The 19,629-nt window shown below is 38.2% G+C and overlaps 1 protein-coding gene across 3 annotated transcripts in view; it reads right to left on the bottom strand.

Moving 5' to 3' along the window:
• Positions 1-19,629, bottom strand: part of DLC1 (DLC1 Rho GTPase activating protein) — a 333,929-nt gene that overhangs the window by 305,524 nt on the left and 8,776 nt on the right. For all 3 annotated transcript variants that reach the window (XM_057505150.1, XM_057505151.1, XM_057505152.1), the window contains exon 2: positions 14,165-15,312. In XM_057505150.1, coding sequence (XP_057361133.1) covers positions 14,165-15,187 — 1,023 coding nt within the window. In that variant the 5' untranslated portion in view covers positions 15,188-15,312. The remainder of the gene's footprint in view (positions 1-14,164; positions 15,313-19,629) is intronic.

Raw genomic sequence — 19,629 nt, 5'->3', positions numbered from 1 at the left:
TCACTTGAATGCTCATTTTCCAGATTTGTAGGAAGTGCACGCTGTATGCCAGGCACGCGCTGGGCATCACGGCAGAAGGGCGAATACATTTTAAGGATGCGAGTCCCTGCCTTCAAGGGATTTAGTCTGAAGTGTAGGTATGTACATACTACAGTGGTCTCCCTGTATCTGTGGAAGATACATTCCAAAATCCCCAGTGGATGCCCGAAACCGTGACTAGCCCTGAACCCATTACCTACTGTTTTTTCCTATACATACACACTTAGGATAAAGCTTAGCTTATAAATTAAGGCACAGGAAGAGATTAACAACAGTAATAGTAAAATAGAAGAATTACAACGATATACTTTACTATAAGTTACGTGAATGTGGTTTCTCTCAAAATACCTTATTGTGCGGGACTCACCCTTCTCCCTGTGACGTTGTGCGCTGATAGATCGCCTGTAAGAGAGGAAGTGAGGCCGATGACGCATGCACTAAGTGACTGCTGACGTCACGCTGCGTCAGGAGGATGACCATCTGCTTCTGGGCTGAGGCTGGCCCCAGATAACTGAAAGCTCAGAAAGTGAGACCGCGGATAAGAGGGGACTGCCGTAGTTCACGGAGGCTGCAGTAACAGATTTACCACTTTGACGCCTTAGAATGATGGAATTTTTTTCTCCTGGTTTTTGGGGGTCAGAAATCCAAGTGTGTCCACAGGGCACGCTCTCCAAGGCTCTCGGGGAGGATCTTCCTTGCCTATGGCAGCCTCTGGTGGCTCCAGGGGCTCCTGGGCTGGTTGCTATGTAATTCCAGTCTCTGCCCCCGTCTTCACATGGCCTTCTCCTCTGTATCGTCTCCCCTTCTGTCTTTTGTAAAATTCTTGGCATTGGGTTTAGGTCATCCTGGCAATCTGGGATGATCTCAAGTTGAGATCCTTTACGTAGTTGTATCTGCAAAGCCCCTTTTTCCCAAATGAGGTCACATTCAGAGGTTCCAAGGGTTAGGACAATTTGACCACTACGGTACGCATCTGGAATAGATAATACCAGCAGCGTGGGAATGCTGTGCGAGGGTAGCTACAGGGGACTACCAAGCCCGGGGAGCACCTGCAAGGAGGCCCCAGTGCAGTCTGAGGGCAGAGAAGACTTTCTGAATGTAGTGAACTGTGAGATGAAACCTGAAGAACGGCAAGGGCAGGGTGAGAGAAAGCACGATGAGCTTAGGTCACAGAGAAGTTCGATGCGGCTGTAAAATGTGAGATGAGGAGATGCACAGAATGAGACTACATGGGTAAGCAGGGCCCAGACTGTGACTCTCTTTGAAATCCCTATCACAGTGGAATTGTAAAGCTGTGGAGGGTGTGGAGACAGATTTGCATTGTATTAAGAAAATTTTGACTGCAGTGTGGAGACTGGGTTGGTGGGTATTGGACTGGAGCCAAGAAACCAGTAAGGATGATGTTGCAGCAATTCAAGCAAGAGATGGTGGGAGGATTAAGGGAATGGAGAGGAGAAATATGCAGGATGTAGAATTACTATTTTCATAACAATTGTTTATTACAGCTAAACTCACAGGCGCATTTCTACACTGTTTCTTAAAGTGAAGATAGATTCCAAAGTTCTTTCATCTGAACTTCCTGAACTATGACTAGCACACACATCTATCGATCTACCGATCCATCGATCTGTATAGCTATAAGCTACATAGAAATAGGTACCAATATGAATCTAGCAACAGTTTCAATAAATATTTTGAATTTCTGAAACATACTTTTTATGCATGGATTGATTTCCTTTAGTTTTTAGAGCTATGGATGTACTTTAATTTGCATTGCTTCAAAGTAAATTGTTCTTTTTAAACTCCCTCCTACGTGAAGGGATGGGCCTGTACATTTGGGTGGTGGATATTGTTTATGAGGGACAAATCCTACAGGGACAAATACTGGGCAGCAACTCACATTTCACAAATTTTCACGAGAAGGGAGTTAGGAATGCGGAAGGGTGTTATCAAAGTGGCAGTGGAATTCTGTGCAGAAGGAACTAAGGCAGCAGTAGTGGGAGAAGGTAAATATGTCACTTGGAACATAAGCAGTCCTTCAGGGTGAACAGGAGTGCATGTCAGGAGAATCCGTCTGCTCCCTCTCCCCTAGGTGCCCACTGACCACAGCAGGAGCCACGTAACGCCTGACATGCATGAGAGAGATTCCCAGGCATCTGAAGTGGCCTGGCCACAGCACCCTCAGGGTGAAATATCTGTTAATTTGCTAATAATTCTTCCAGGATAAAATTTTATTGTTAAGTGGTTGAAACGGAGACAACTGAAAGCACTGTGTCAGGTATAACTGCCCTGGATTTGAAATGAGGAACAACAAACATACCTAGATAAGGTTATTATTCACCTTAAAGAGTGTCGGCTACACTGCTTTGGTATTTTAAGTATGACTTTGTATCCCCTTCCAACAACAGGGATTCCTGGGTTCTACTAACACTTCTATTTTCTCCTTAGAGAAATTATTTTTCTTCCAGAGCCCCTATATGGTGTTGGAAACATAGTGTTTCCACTTATATTATTCACAATATTCTGTCTTAGTCGCTCATCATAACTAATAGTTTTTAAATGAATGCTCCTGCTTTGAGCCTGCCACTCCCCTTATTCTTACACACCTCTCCACCCAGCGCCTCCACCTCAAACAATTTTACGTGCGCAAGTTTTGCTAAGATGATCTGTGCATAACTGGAGCTTCAGCTTGGTTATATGGCCCTCTTACTTCAGAAGGGAATCCTAGAGGGACAAATACTGGGCAGCAGCTCACATATGTCCCTCCCCATATCAATGTCAAACAGACTTACCTACTGACATCTCCTGAGTAAATTCAGTCCCCTTAAAAATGGAAAGATTTACGTGGAAGTTAAACATTAAATTTCATTATCAACTGGCTTCAGGTAAGCAATACAACTATTGTCCATTTATTCTCTATCAAGAAAACAAATGATCTCAGTGGTCAGGGTTGGAAATTTGGGATTATAGTAATATAAGGTATTTCACCTGAAAAATAGATTTATTTCTATTGTAAGTTGCCCAGGATAGGATGATGTAGTATGCTTTTTGTTTCTAGTCTAGGCAGAATTTTAAGTATAAAACTTTAGCACTTTACACAATTACTAATATGTTTAAAAAGAAAAATTTGCATGAAGATTATTCTGAAATCTCTGGCTTATTTCCCTTCTCTCTTTGCCCTCTTAATGATTGCTCACAGTATGGAACTTGTTTGAAATACTTTTTAGCTTGTTTAATATTTATCATGCCTCAACCCAAACACTGCAGACGTCTGAGAGAAAGCACTTTGTAACTTCTAAGTGGATAGAGATAATATTTATGATAAAAGTCTATGTTGATCACAGGGAAAGAGTACAGAATAATCGAATTAAATGAAAATTCATGCCTCAGGAAAGAGCAACTTTTTGTTACAAAACTAGGAACCAGGAGAAGCTGAGAAAAACAAACTTCACTTTAAACTCTATTTCAGATTTTAAAAATTTGCATTTTCGTCAGCAGATACCTGAAATGGTGGTTGAATTCTCAAAGCTGTTTTATTTTCTGCACACAAAGTGGACAAATGTCTGAACTACAGGGATAGCACATTTTTCTTTCATCGTTCAAAAAAAACCTTAATATTAGGTTTGCGTTACTTTCCACGTTGGTCAATTCTTTCTGATTACTTTTAAATTACAGCTTTTCCATGATAATATGCAACTCAGCATCTTCTCCGTGGGATAGCAACTTTGCATTAGTAACAGGACAGTCTGCTATTAACACTGTAAATTACAGCTCCTTGGCCTTGTCAGTGCACACCCACTATTCCAGTTACAGTAAAATGCAAAGATGTGTAAAGTCTCTTCCATCTGGAACATGGAATGAACCTATGGAAAGCAAATTCTCTGTCTCCCGTTGAGTGTTTGTAGGGTGCTGCCTACCCCCATCTAGTCAAGTGAGCACTGCCTTGTGGGATAAATAAACACGTGACAGGACATTAAACATCACGTCATCATCTTACCCCAAAACGAAGGCAAAACACAAGGGATGTTGCTGAGGAATGGACTGAAAATTAAAGTCTCATCTACACAATGGCAAACACATACTGTGAGGTGTAACTAGTTTGCATCCCGGAGCTCAGCTGTCGGTTTCGTGGGGCAGGCACACCAGTTGGCTGTGTTGATTCAAACCCGTGGAGGAGCGTCTTGGTGGGACGAGGGTGGGTGAGGAAATGAGCCTGAGGTGTCCCTGGTGATGTTTCCCACAGAGGCTCAGCCTGCTTCTGGTTTCCTTTTGCACCTTCTTTGGAAACATGGGAGCAGAGCACCATCAGCCACTTGTTAATGTCCCTGGGGGAGTGACCGTTGAGTGCCTGCGTCTTTGCCACCTCCTCTCTTCCAAGTCTCAGCGAAGACTGTACTTGTTGCAGGAAACCAAGTACTGCATCTCAGATTGTGCTTGATTATTGCAGATAGTGAAAATTAATTTAAGTATGTATATAATTTATATATGCATCTGTATTAATTTATATATATATATATATACGTGTCATTTGTTATATATATATGTGTGTACACACACACACACACACATATATATATGTATAGACAGTATTTTTGTTAAGTGAACTTATTTTATTCTTAGTATTCCTGCTATAGGTTGGGGCTTTATACACTTCATAATTCTAAGAAAAAGTTTGACTCATTGAAAAATTCATCAATGGATTTTGTGGCATAAATATTTAAATAATGTTGAAAACAAAGGCTGTTATCCAGCGCACTGAGCTTGAACCCTAATCTTTCCACCCAGAGTTTCCTGTATGACAATAGCATGGTTTTCATTCACCAGAAAATTCACGTCACCCATACAGGCTATGGGCTCATATTACTAAAGAGTTTCTTGATCTAAACTCAAGGAAGACGAAAATTGAAGTTTTACCTTTTATCAGACATTTATGAAGTACAATTCTCATCTGTTACACTCTGACTGAAGCATCTTTGGGTACCTCTTCAGAGTGCCTCTAAAGAAAATTTCCAATTATGCATTAAAACAAAATGTGAGTGGAACTTGAAACATCATAATCAGGATTGAATTTTTAACAAGGAATTATTCTTTGGCTTTTTATTTCTCATGCTTTTAGTCAATGATGCTGCTAAATCACTTTGTTATGATGCTCATAATTATAAAAAATTAGTAGCATTCCATTGATGATTCTTACATATCTATGAGGGTATGAAAGTTAGTGGGAGTCACTGTCTTATTTCCTCAATTATTTAATAGTTGAACCATTTTGATAGTATATCTCCTGATAATGTTTTAGTCATCAAGCAAATCCATGATCTTCATTTCTCTTTTCTGCTAACTAATTAAACACTAGCTGGGAGCAACTTAACATGGCTAACAGTTTTTTCATGTTGCAATCAGATTATCTGTTTGTTTATTTACTTTAGATAAAGTGAGCCCAGAAATTACTGAGCTAAAAATCTAAGTTTGAAAATAGAAAGGTACTGTGCCTAAGCTAAAGTATAGCATATGAAATACTGTCATCCTCATTTGATTTTCATATCACCATAAAATCATTTGCAAGGAAAACCTTAGCATTTAAAAGTGTCTGTTTACAAAATAGCCTCTTTGAAGTATTTGCTTTCTCACTTACTACCTATGATTTAAGCCTGTGTATTAAAAAAAATTATATTTCTCAAAAGCAGTTAAAGTAAACAGAGAGTCTCCTCATTCTCACAAATGTGAAGTCTGCATTCTTCAAAGCTCAACTCAGGTACCACTTGGCAAGGCTTTTCTGACCTCCTCACGGGGACAGATCCCTCTGACAGCCTGTAAAGTTCTAGCTCCACAGATCTGGACACTTTCTGCTTTAAATTAGGTTGAGCCATGATGTGACTATACTTGTGGTTCAAAACCTAATATTATATTAGCGTCTAGTAATAATCATTACTAATGTGACTTTAACTGAATCTTTTGTTATTTGTGTCACATTGTCCCTACTAACACATAATCTCCTTTAGTTAAGAATGCTTATATGATTCCTGTTCAGATTACACAGCATACATGCAAAATGCATGGGAAAGAGAAAGTACTTAGTATTTAGATAGTTGATGAGTGCATAGCCCAGGCTTTACTATAAAATAGATAGCAGAGATTGTCCATATTGGTTGACTTACTTTCTACATTCTCTTTCAATTTTTGTCAGTCTTTTCCCATAATTATTCCCATATTTTCAGCTTACTTTCAGGTCTATAACTAGAGCAATTTAGTAAAACAAACAAAAAACAGCAATTACTACTAATAGCTAAAGTCACATTGTGTTTACAATATGTCAGGCACTGTTGTAATTACTTTATAGATAAGCTTATTTATTCTTTCTCACAGCAAAGTGAAGTATCAGATGAATCATGCAGATGAAAATCCTGTGGCACAGAGAGAAAAACATTGAACTTTGCTTACAAAATGGATTGTTCTAGTGGTTGTACTGTGTAGCTGTTTAACCACATTTTCTATCTCATTTAAAGTTCCTAACAACCTTGTGACTTAGGGGTGTTGTCTCCATGTTGCAGGGATGCATAAGGCTCGCAAAGGTTAAATAACATCCCTCAATTTAGATTGTGCTCTTTCTCCTCATCACAGCTTCAAACTCAAACCAAGCTATTCATTTTCTAGACCAAATAATGATGCTATGTCAACTTGAAAAAAGAAAACCTGTGGGTTAACTTTTGATACATATAAAAAGAAGTAAACCCTTTAGAAGTTTCACTGGTTCAAAAATAGAACCAAAAATTAAAGAGGTTCATTAATCACTAGTTTTATTCTTATGCCAATATAGAAATAGAACTGAAAAAAAATGTGTACCTCTCTGCTTGCTTATGTTGCCTTTGAAAATTGTGAGGTTATCTCTGAAGTAGCACTCTAATTTTCCTGACAGCTAGAAAATTATCTGTGGAATAGAGACCTTGTTGGCAGCAGGATAAGTACTTTATTTCTAAGAACACAAGCCAGAAAAGGAACAGGGTCTGTTGGCACTGTTGTGTTTAGTGGGCAGATAACAGAGGCAGCAACCTGTTAAATAGGTTACACCAGTGATTTGGACTTTGGTGGATACTGGCTTCTCCTCACAAGAGGCAGCCAAGACCTATAGTGGTTTTGTTGGTATTACAAGATTAAGAAGTTGCTCCTGGTTTATAGTAACAGAAACCCATGAGGAAGAAACTAAATCAACTTTACTATTACGAACGCTTCTAGTGGTCAACTGGCTCTGAAATATCCATTAATTATTTAAAATAACATAAAATTATATTAATTCTTGCTCCAATAAAAGCTGATGTTGGGTTAATGTGAACTTATTAATGATCTTGTTACTAATAATGTCATTTTGAAGTTTTAGTCCAAGCTGCTTGGATGAGAGGTCCATCACACAACATTACTAATTTTTTCAAAAAAGTATCTGGAACAAGTAAAGCTCAGATCTAATTGCTCTCATTCAGAGTATATTTTTCTGCCTTAAGGGCACCTGGCAGTGTATCTCCCTACTTTATGTGGTTTTTCACACCAGAAATTAAAAATAAATTTACTATTGTTTGACACTCTCTAAACAAAAGTCCCTCAATCCCTCCTTACTCATTTGTATTTCAGTCTCTTACGATATTTTCCTGTCATCTCCATTCTGCCCAACTTCCTCAAATGACATTAACCAGAAAAGCTAGAGAATTTCTACATCAATGGCCTCCCAACATTTTTTATTACATATGTTATATATATATAAACTGTGACACATGTACTTTTGTATCAATATGTCCTCTTATAAAATATAAACAAAATTAAACGGTAAATTAAAAATAAATGTGAATGGATACTCTAACATTTTTCTTTCTCTACATTCACCCCCATCAGCTCCTCTCCAGAGACAACTGAGTAGATTGTAAATAACATTTAGTGCTCAGATTGCTACATAAGTAGTTACAATTAATTAGCTGTTTTGTGGAAAAGGGTAATAATAATCGTAAACTTGAAAGTTGCCTCAGAGACCCAGGTTCCACATAATTCCTTTCTTCTTCTTGTTCCCTCACATGTGTTTTAGCATGGAGCTGGCAGGGAGAACGGAGAGGACATTATAGTACAAATTATGGCTGTCTGGTCTCGGGTTTTGGTTGTATCACTTCATTTCCTCTGCATCTTTATAACTTAGGCTATTGACACCTGATACTGTATTCTGAAAATAAACCCTTTACCTTGACAGGGATATTCTCACACGACACTTATGAACAGGTTTCTGAGCAGTGAGCTGGATGCTCTAGACACACAATTGAACTGCCACAGACATAAAACTGTCCCCAGTGAGCCTGTGTTTTAGTCAGCCATGGTTGGACCAAATGAAGTTTGTAGTAAACATTATCATAGGAATAAGTCCTTCATGGGTGAGGGGAGAATCAAGCAACTAATTTGGCCGAGGAAATTGGGGAAAGGCCCCTCACAGTAAAAATATTTGGGTATGTTGATGTTTAACCCTCTCAGGGCTTCCGCTTAGCCTGGGGGAGATGCAGCGTAGGAGGGCGTGCAGAGTTCCGCACGTGGAATGCTGAGGACGACAATGTATCTCCTGCTCTGTGACCACTGGCGTCAAATTCATGTTCTCTGTGTCCTTGTTAAACTCTGCCAGTGATGGCCATCCCTTCATCATGCGGAAGTAGAATCTGATTCCAGCCTCTACGCATCCACCTTCTGTCAAGGATTTTGTGTTGTTTTTTTTTCCCCCGCAACTGACTGGTGCTCGCTGGGTATCCTATTTCAGCCTGTCCTCCTGTCAGTCTGTCCCTCTGTCTCTCTCTCTCTCCATTTCTCTTTCTGTTTTCCTTCTTCTCCCCCCACCTCCTCCTCGTGCCGCGCCCCACCCATCGCTGTTTCTCTCACTACTGTTTCTTCCCTTCAGGGCTAGCCTTTTGTGTCAGCCAAGCACAGGGCTTAAGTGGGAGCCCCTGCAGCGCCTCAGGGACCATATGCCACACAGGGTGAGGGACTCTCCTCCTCTGCTCACTGTCTCATGCCAAGTACCGAGGGCAGGGTCTGGGGTATTGATCAATATTTATCCAGATTGCTTTTGCCAGACACTATATTTAATGGTATGCTTTATCATATAATTAAATGCTTTCACATTTACATTTAGGGAAGAATTATATTTGTTGGGAGGTGAAATATTTGAGCCCCAAATAGCTGCAGATAATGTTTGTGGCTTTCTAGATGTTTAAATGGTAAAAATCAGTATAAGTGGCACAGAATAATGTGATGGTTTATAGTGGTCTAATGACATAAAATGAGCTACTCACAAAGCTGTCAGCTTTACATGGGGGACAAACCCAACTAAAAATATGGCGGAGAAGACCTGGTGTTTTCCATCTACACACCAGCTTTCCATCTGGTAACAACTTGGCTCGGCCAGGCCTAATCCTTAACCTAAGGAAACAAAATTAAAAAAAAATACAATCTGCTCAACAGGCCAGTGTCTTTAAAACCAGTGTAAAATAATAGTGTCATTATTAATCTATGTGCACAGACATATACACTTACCCTGCTTCCATTCCTCTCCTCTTTGTCAACTGATACTAGGTTTATTAACAAATGGATTCTTCCACTAGTCCTTGCTGTCATTCAATATATCCTGGGGACATGGAGATATATATATATATATATATATATACTTTCTGTTTTTTATTTCTCAGACAACGTTTCCTTCCCTTGTATATTATTTCAGTTGGCCTACCTTGGTCTTCTCCTTCTTAGCATGATTTATTATGTTCCTTTTGTCACCTATCAGCCAATGTTAGCTTCCTCATGCTATCAGATAACCATACAGGCGTTCAGGAGATAGAGAGGAACAAGAAGCTCATAGAAAAAGGAGTGAAAAGATGATTGCAGATGTAGGTGTACTTTTACCATATTTACATATACTTTAAAGTAAGAAGAGAACTTCTTATTTTGATCAATCTTTGTGAATTAATGCATTATATTTATCCAGAGATAGGTAAAGTATGTATGGTATAATCTTTTGCTCCTGGACAGTTTTTCCATAAGAAAAAGTGTAGCATTTGAACAACATCACTTCAACATATAAAATACTTTCCTAACATGGAAAGGTATTCTGGAGTGTGAGATTAAAGCATGAAGTGTTTATACTGAATACCACAGAACATACTTGCAGCCTGTTTATTCCTTGCACAACATGTCGTGATATACTGGAATAGATTTATGAGGCCGTGTTGTTCCTCAGGATTCTTATTACAAGTTATCCCACAATATAAAGTGTCCCCCTACTTCCTTAAGAATCAGTGCAGATTTGCCCAGAATACCAACTCCGTTTCTCAGCCCTTGTTGCTAGGTGTGGTCACACAACCAAGTTCTAGCACATGAAATATGAGAAAAAAAAAATTGTGTACCCTCTGGATCCTGCCTCAGCACTGGAATGTGGCCATCCCTGTAGCCTTTCTTCCTGCTTTGAATATAGATAAGAGCCCAAGATGGCAGAGCAGTTAGATAAAAGGAGCCTGGGGTTTTGAAAACATAGAGCCTACAGAATGGTCCAGAATTGCTGATACCCAATTATGTGTGTGTGACATAAAGATGTTGTTTAAGTTGCATTTTTGCTGGTCTTTTGTGATAGCAGACAAATTTATAGCATAAATGATACAGCTTAGTTTGTTGTTGGAATGTGAGGTTTTTGTTTCAGTGTGGAATTAGGTGTCTTCTCAAAGTTCAGATCATTCTGCATTATCTTTTGGCATTTATTTTGCTTTGCAGTATGGATTATGTCTTATGTGAGCAAAGAAAAATATGTCCACACATTTATATAACTATTATCGTTATGTAAAAATTTGGTAACTACTGAGGTCTTTAGGGAAGACTGAATTTTGGACTCTCTTTCATTAGTAAACCACCATCAAGAACAGATACACTAGTGCTTTAAAAATGTCTAACCTCAAGTCTTTTCTACATATTTTCCGTCTTCATATCTCATTTGGTTTAAAGAGACCACTTCTTAGACTCTCTCCCTCCTCGAAATTTTTTTGGAATTTGTCTCTGAGAATCACTCTTAACCAGTTGTCTTCCCCCAAAGACCCACCCAGGCCCTATAAGTGTAGGTCACATGCCACATGATCTTCTGACTCATGCTAATGTCTGCTCATCATCTACTTGGTTTTCCTTTGACTTCAGTGGCTTCAATCTAATGATATATTTCATCACATTTAGGGGAATTATTAGCTTAAAAGGTTAATATTTACAAATACTACAAATGCAGTCCTTTTCTGTTGCGACTCCTAATAAATATATGTGTGGCCATGTTTGATAGCCAGAAATATCAGAAAAGAAGAAAAAACTACATCATATAAAACAATGAATGCTTTCTAAGATTTATAAGTTTCAAGGAATGATAATTTAAATCTAAAGTACAATGATATCCCTAGAGTACTATTTCAGTACATCTGAGAATCACTCTTAAGAACTCTTTTTCTTTTTATTTCAAGTCTTAGAATCTTAATTATATCCTGACCCCCTAAAATAAAAATCATGCTCATAAATTCAAGGATGCATTTGGTTTACTCACACAACCATCAGGTAATGAAATGATTAAAATTCTCTAACTAAAATTTTATAATCTTATATTCTATCTCACCTTTCCAAGCACTAATCTTAATTCTGTCACATGGCTGATAGTTTTAAAGATACAGACCATTAAACAAACTGCTTTCAGGATCTGACACCTAATGCCTTAGACATGAAAATATGGCCTGTGTGTCTCTCTAAAGGGCTTATCTATTTTAAGCTAAGTGCACTGGCATTAAGGACTGAGTAGTTGACTGGAACCATTGCTCGATATTTTGAAAATTTTTAAAAATATTTGTCTCCATTTTATATAATAATCCTAATAACTACATAAAGAAAGGGTTATCTTGTGCCATGCCCAAAATGCTTCAAATGCTTTATGTATGTAATGTTATTTTGTTTTTGTACTTCTGTTCATTGTATACATTTCACCCATAATCCCATAATTCTATCACCTTTTATAAAAATTAAATAGGGTCAAAAGCGAAAAATCCCCTGCCTCCACCCTTTTAATTCCATTATCCCAAAGTAATTGCTGTTAAGAATTTTGTGCCTTGTTAGCCAGAATTTTACATATTCTTTTTAATCATATAGAGAGGTTTACACCCTTGTCTATCTCTCTCTCTGTCTTTGAGATGCACATTCAGTTAGGGCACAATGATCTCACTCCATCTTTTTAATGGCTGCATAGCTTTCCAAACTATAAACAATAATTAAACATTCTTTTTTTTGATGGACATTTAGGGTTTTTTTTGTCAGTAATATCTAATACAATGATGAGCATCTCTGACATATTTTTATGAATTTTTTAATTATTTCTTTTGGTGAGGTCCTGTAAAATGGTTAATTGCCAACCCAAAGGTATTTAATGCTCAATTAATATCAAACAGAACAAAAATTCCTACACATTTTGATTCTAGAGGTTTCTCCCATAACCATATTCTAGAGTAAATTCCAAACCTAAAATTTTGCATTTAATCTGTTTATTACAAAGCATCCCAAGTGAGTTGTAGAGTCAAAGCAAATTTTCCCCCAGTCAATGCTATAACACTTCAGAATGATGGAATCCTTCAAATAGAATATAAGTTAGAACTTGTAAATGAGATATAATTACAGCTCTCATAATGCAACCATGTTATAGTGGCATGTCCAAGAGCAAATTCTTTCTAGCATTCTTGGTATTGATATAAATGTCCAAGTGGTGAGCATATGTTTCTGGAATGTTTAATGTTTCTGTCGACAGTTGGACAGGGTTTGCCTTATTTTAAGGGAACTATGTCATAGGTCAGTTAATACTTTCTTATGTCATTATTGCATTCTCTCCAATAGATTTGATAGGATATATGGAAATTTCTGAAAAAGTGACCTGAGCATTCCAATCATAACAACTTGATGGAGCATTAACATTTTAGTACAGTTTATATAAGGGAGGAAGAGTTTGCCAGAAGCACAGAATGCTCTGTTGGCACATGGTTGGAGCACATTGATCTTTGTTATAAAGTCTTTGACTTCACTTAAACGAACTGAGGACACATTATTGATCTAGTTCATTAGCAAAACCACAGTTTATGGAAACACAATTTCTTTACCACAAAGAGAGCTAGAGAAGTTTTTTTCTCATGATAGATTGCCTGAGTTGAACAGAACTAAGAACATTGTGTTAGAAGGAAAACTGCAACTATAGATTAACATTATCTCAAGAGAGGGGCAAGGATGTTACACAAAAGTGTCCAATCTGCAGGTTTTTTTCAATACCTATTGCCATTTGGATTTGTGGAAGAAATTGTACATCTTTGTGCATTGGGTTTCTAGAGCACTGTACTGCTGGAAGAATTTGGGGGAAATCCTAAAGATCAGGCAAATTTTGGTCAAAAGTTCACTAGATAAACCATGCTTCATGTAGCTCCACTCCAATCTTTGCTTGTCTCACTTGGAACCTTCTTAGAGGAACATGGCATCTATAGGATTAGTCCAAGAGACCTCAGCATGAAAAAATAACTTCAGTTATTGGTCCACTTTTGGTCAAGAGTTAAAGGAAAGTTGATATATCTATTGACAATGAATATGCCTGCATCAGCTTATGTTGTGGGAGGAAGGACTACTGCCTCTGTATATATGTAGAGGGGTCATTTTTAATAGGTGATTTATACCACTGCTATTATGATGAAATATACTTTTTAAAGGGAAAAAGAAACAAGCCCAAATAAATGATATTAAATAAAAAATACCAGCTATGAGCTAGCTATCTGGTTGTTAATAAATTCCCACAAAAGAAAGTGAAACTAACTCTGTCTTCAAGACAATTCCAAAATACAATGTTCCTAAACCACTTAAAATATTAGTAAAATGAATGTGCTATCATATTTTAATGTTTACATACTTTTATGGTCTCCCCAAGAAGACACTCTTTAGTTATACTACTGCACTACAAGGCAAAAGAAACATCTACATATCTCTTTAATCCTAGCACAATAATAAATCATGGAAACAAGGGTGTTTACAAAATTGCAAAATTCCAAACAGATAATTTGTGCATGTGCCTTACCTTTCTTTTGCGAAGCCTGACTTGGTTATCTGTGGGTTCCTGGGTGGTCAGAGTCTCTTTTAAGTGTAAACACTGCATGCCATCTCCTGAGTTGACCTTTGGAAAACTTCTGTTTTGATGTTCTGAGAAACCACTCTTCTCCAGGCCATTTTCAGCTGACATTCCACTAGAGCAGGGAGAAGGCGGCAGAAGGCAGCTTCCAGGGTCTGCTTTTAATAATGGCACTCCTGTGTCTGTACAAGGACTAGCCAAGAACTCATCTTGTACTACACTGCAGGTGTCTCTTTCATGTTCATCTTTAGGGAAGTCAGGTTTCCTTCGTTGTTGAGCAATTACAGCAGAATTAAGCAGTTGCTTCTCAGACACAATATCTTTCACATTCAGAGAATTGCATGCACTTATTTTGGAGGCATCTTTTATTTCACTTAAGCTTATATCATTACAAAGCTCCAGGCTTTTACTTATAATGTCAACAACTTTTCTCTCCCCTCTTTCTCCTACCAGCTCTAAATTGGCTCCACCAGCCATTTCCCAGGAGTTACAGGAATCTTGGTTACCTTCCATGATGGGCAGTGTCTTTACTAAGGAGCCTGCTCCCTTGACGCTCTGCTGATCTGATGTTTTATGCTCTTGGGTAGTTAAAATCTGTTTATCATCTGTAACATATAGATCAGAATTGGTATCCTCGTCAGAAACAGGCACTAGTGTTTCTGTGCTGGCCTCCAGAGAAAGAAGCTGATCTTCACTTTCGTAGCTGTCGTTTCCATCCACTTCCTTTGAAGTGTGACCCATTGGCCTCCCAGGAAAATCTGTCAGCTCTGACCCATGACAGCAGTCAGGTAGCGAAACACACTTTTCTTTGCGGCCCACATTTACAGTTGCATCTTTTTCCATACTTGCCTGCAAGCTGTCAGCTACTAGTCCATGATGACATGATGTGTTATAACCATCAGAATTAAAAGGCTGTCCCATCCATTGGGTCACATGTTCTTCCCAGCTTCTCTTCCGGATAGCTACAGACATGTCATCGTAGTTTAACAACAGACAGGGAGATACGTTCCATATGAGACTAAAGGAGATGAAACTGGATGAAAGATCACTTCAGATTCACTGATTGAAGAAGAGAGTGAGTTTTGTCATTTCACCACCTATTAAAAAAATTTTGAAATACATAGTTCAGGAAATAGTCAGTTCTAAACATATCAGGATATATCCAGTTCTAAAGACAAAATATACCTTGGAAAAAGAGAGCATTTAATCTGTGCTATGAAAGATTAAGACAGAGATTTTGTAAAGCTTCTGCACCATAGCTTTAATAGTGTTACTTCTTTAAGAAGTAATGTAATGCTAGATGAAAATTTCACATTGAATAGTTCCGGCCAAAAATCACTGATAATGCTTTTAAATGAACCTGAAGTGACTTATCATTAATGAACAAAGATAGAAATAGTGAACATTTAAAATACCATTAAGAAAATATTTGGATTGCAATATTTAATCAAATTCACAGGAAGAAACTTGGTACTCTAGGTTACATGTTTTCCTGATTTTCTTTTGTGAACCTAAGTTGTCATAGAAATCTACTTGCTGTTTGGTTTGCAATGCAACAAAGGCCACCAGGGAACTGTTCATGCAAAACGTGGGCTATAATGACATCATGTGTAATGTATGAGTGTGTGAAAGAGAGTCTACAGATCCCAAACTACTGGAATACATTTACTCCAGGGAGTGACTAAGAAACATGGAAAATAATCTAGTTTGGCCCATATTACCACATAATTCATGGAAAGGAGAGTATAACAGCACCCTTTACAATGCTTTAGGATAAATGCATTTACATGCATTCTGTGATTACTACTAGATGGCAAACCAGAATTGTTAAACCTCAGAAAAATTAAATATCTTGTCCAAAGTTAGACATCAAGGAAGTAAGCCAGGATTCGAATGAGACCCTGATTCTAGGGCCCAGGCTTAGACAGCCAACAAATTTTCTTGTCTCTGTGAAATGAGAGTCTACCTTCCCTGCACATATATTTAGTATGTATAAAATCTAAACTCAGGCAGGAATTCAGAGGAACCAAAAAGAAGATACGAGCGTGATAATACAACTGGGACAGTTCTTCAGAAAGTTTAGTCTCTGCCTTCTAAGGGGTGTCATTTGTATACTTCTTTTAGAATTTGGCCATAAAAATTTAAGTAAATAAGAAATCCAGGCATAAGATAAGGTCTGAATATAAACACATTCCAGTTATCCATCCTTTGTGCCTTGGCTTATTCAAACCTTTAGTGAAAGGAAATGAATTATATCAATGTAAACTCAACCTTATAAAAATGACTAATCCAAATGTTGTCCCATAATGAAACCAAATTATTGGACTATAAAAGAAAAATCCTATTCAATGAGCAGACACTTCTGGTTTTTCCTCCACATAAGAACTGTCAGCACAGAACATGGATCGGCTCATTGGTTTCAGCCATAAACAAGATTAACTGCTGTGCTGGCTTTGGGTCACTTCAGTCTATTGAAAAGCATTCTGACTCTCTACCAAAAATTTCAAGCTATTCTGACTAAGCATATGCCAGAAAGATAAATATTCCCATCCTGTAAACCAGTGAAGTTAAGGAATGTACTAGAATTTGGTGCCCCAACCTGACCAAGTATCTTTCTGGATGCTATTTGGTCCCCTCAAAGGTCTGTGACCATCTTTTGAAAATGGTCAGCGTTCACATTTTCCATATTGGCACTCATTCTGCACTCAAAAGAAAATATAAAGTTCCTGAATTCCATGCATAAGTCATTATAGTGTGGGAGGCTGTGGAAAGTAGAAAAAATGCATAGACACAGGCCAGAAAATTTCTGCTTTCATGGGGAAACTTGGTTTGTAATAGGGTGGTTCTGTTTTAGATGCTTTCTTTTCTTTATTTTTATCCAGTGTAGAAAGAACAGCCTAGCTTGAGAAGTGCCAAGTGGTATTTCTGTGTCATTCCTAAGCCACACTTACATTTAAGTTGAGATTGAATTCTGGTTTCATTTCTTTGACTAAGGAGAATAGAATTTTATTCCCCTTGGGAAACAGAGTACATAAAATTTTTCACTTTAAGACTGTAATAGTTACCGTAATATTGAGTAACTTATTTTACTCATCTTTGACAAATAGAGGAGTATTTTTATAATGTAAAAGGTAGACAGTTCAACAAGTTCTGAGACAATTTAGCTGCAAAAAGAGATTGTAAATTAGGTAGAGTCAACACAACATTAACAACTCCTGCCCTGACCAGTAACTAATCTAGGTTCTTGGGACATTCCCAAATCATTCCTGTGAACCTACAATGTCTTTCTTTTTAAGACATAAAATTTGCTAATATCATTATGGAGATCATCAATACATTTTGATTGCTATTCCATATCCTATAGTCTGATAGATTTAAAAGAATATTATCTCTAAAGCTTTCTTTTACACTTCCTATTAAAATTCTGATTTTAAGATTTATAGTTAAAAACTGCCTCTGTGATCTGTAGGTTGAATGGAGTATTTGCAAAAAGGAGCACTGGATTATTGTCAATCAGATCTGAAGATACTGGCCTTATTTTTCTAGATCATCTGAATCTACTAGAATCCATCCTTTAAGACTGTTGTAAGACCTGACTTTCCCTATGAGCCTACTGACCAGGCCACCTTACTTAAAATCATATTTTGAACTACTGACTACTTAGTTTGCACATTTCTATTACACTTTTTTGGTAATCCTTTTTCTAAAGTTTCATTCTGAATGAGCTCAGCTGCTGAGGATTTGGACGAGGGATCTGGAAAAGTGTAGGTCATTCCAGGGTGTCGATTTTATTAAGTGAATTTCCATGGGGATTTTTCACTTCTTCAAGGCATGTGCGCAACACCACTGTATTAATATTACAAAAGACTCCATGTACCTCTAATTACGTAGCGATTCTGGAAAACATCTGTGAAACATCCTAAGTTGTTTTTGCGATATTAGTGCGTAGGATGATTAGACACAAAGTGATTTCAAATTATTTGCTTGAGTTGATCCTTTAACACTTACTCCTCCTTAATATAATCATCTTCTACATACAATGTATATTTTTTTAATTAATCAAAATTGAATGCTATGAAAAAAATGACAATTGGGACATTCTAGTTTGAGAATCGTTAATCTATATCTGATATCAAATGGTCATGCTTTCCTGTGCGTTTGCTTCTGAAATAAACGCATCCCTTATATTCTGGCCTTAGGGAAGAAGAGCCTGATGAAAGGACTACGGCTGATTCTAGAGCCTGGGAAACCCGGTGCAGATGGAGGACTTGTGGCTGGAATCCAGGGGGCAGCGCTACAGAACCGACAGCAGTGTGGCCTGACGCTGATCATTCGTTCAACAAGTGGGCCACAGCCACTCTGCTAAACACTGGGAATTCAAGCCTACGTAATATATTCTACCTTTTCAAAAGGAACTTCGTTTCATGGAAGAGACTCATATAAACAAGGATAATAAGTCTCATGCCATAAATACCATGAAAAGTTTAATACAGTGCAAGGGGTCATCGATTCTTCCTCTCCCCCTCCTTCCCTTTTCCCTTCCCCTCCCCTCCCCTCCCCTCTTCCCCTCCCCCCGTGCCTTCCCTCCCTCCCTCCCTCCTTCCTGCTGAGTGGTGTTGGGGGTGGTGAAATGGCCACAGGGCTTCCAGAGGAGGAAACTCCTGAATGAGGCCCTTCGTGATGAAAGTTCCTGCCCTCACAACACCCTGGCCAGATGGAGGTGGAGGGAGAGTTTCCTCCTCTGATTCAGATTCTTACTACTGTGGAATCACCTACTTTGGGAAGGGCAACAGAGGCAACAATAAACTCCGGAGAATTACTGACAACCTGAAAACTTATTTGGCCCCTTGGAGGGGAACCACGTTTCTCAGGAGCATTTTAGATAGAACTGAGGGAAGAGATTTCTCAGGAAAATGTTTCAGAAAATTTCCCAGAAGTAATGACCCACGTCTTCAGATTGAAGGGAACCCATGGAGTACCCAGTAACGCAGGGGATGACAACAGAGCTTACCAAGGGGCAGCATGAAACTTCAGAACTGGAGAGGTGAGCAAATTACCACGAATGTCATCAGGAAGAGAAAGAAGAGATTACAGATCAGGCACTGGGAATCTGTATTACGGTATTAGATTTCTTGACAGCAACACTGGAAATAAGACTGGGAATTTATCTTCAAAATTCCGATGGGAAATTATTTCTACCTTCAAATTATTTTTTCCTTAAACATTTTCCCCTCTTCTCAAGAAGCTACTGGAGGGACGGTTCCACCAAACGAGAGAACAAACAAAGTGGGAATGACATGAGAAGGAAGGCAGCAGTTCAACCCAGCAATCAGGGCATGGAATTTCCAGGATGGAATTCAATAGTAGGTCTAGCTGGCAATCACATCACATAAATCCTAAAGTTCTCTATAAGG

Source organism: Manis pentadactyla, chromosome 7 (genome assembly GCF_030020395.1).
Source record: "Manis pentadactyla isolate mManPen7 chromosome 7, mManPen7.hap1, whole genome shotgun sequence".
Lineage (NCBI taxonomy): Eukaryota > Metazoa > Chordata > Mammalia > Pholidota > Manidae > Manis > Manis pentadactyla.
Note: the sequence above shows the minus strand (reverse complement) of the source record. Positions and strands in the feature narration are given on the sequence as shown.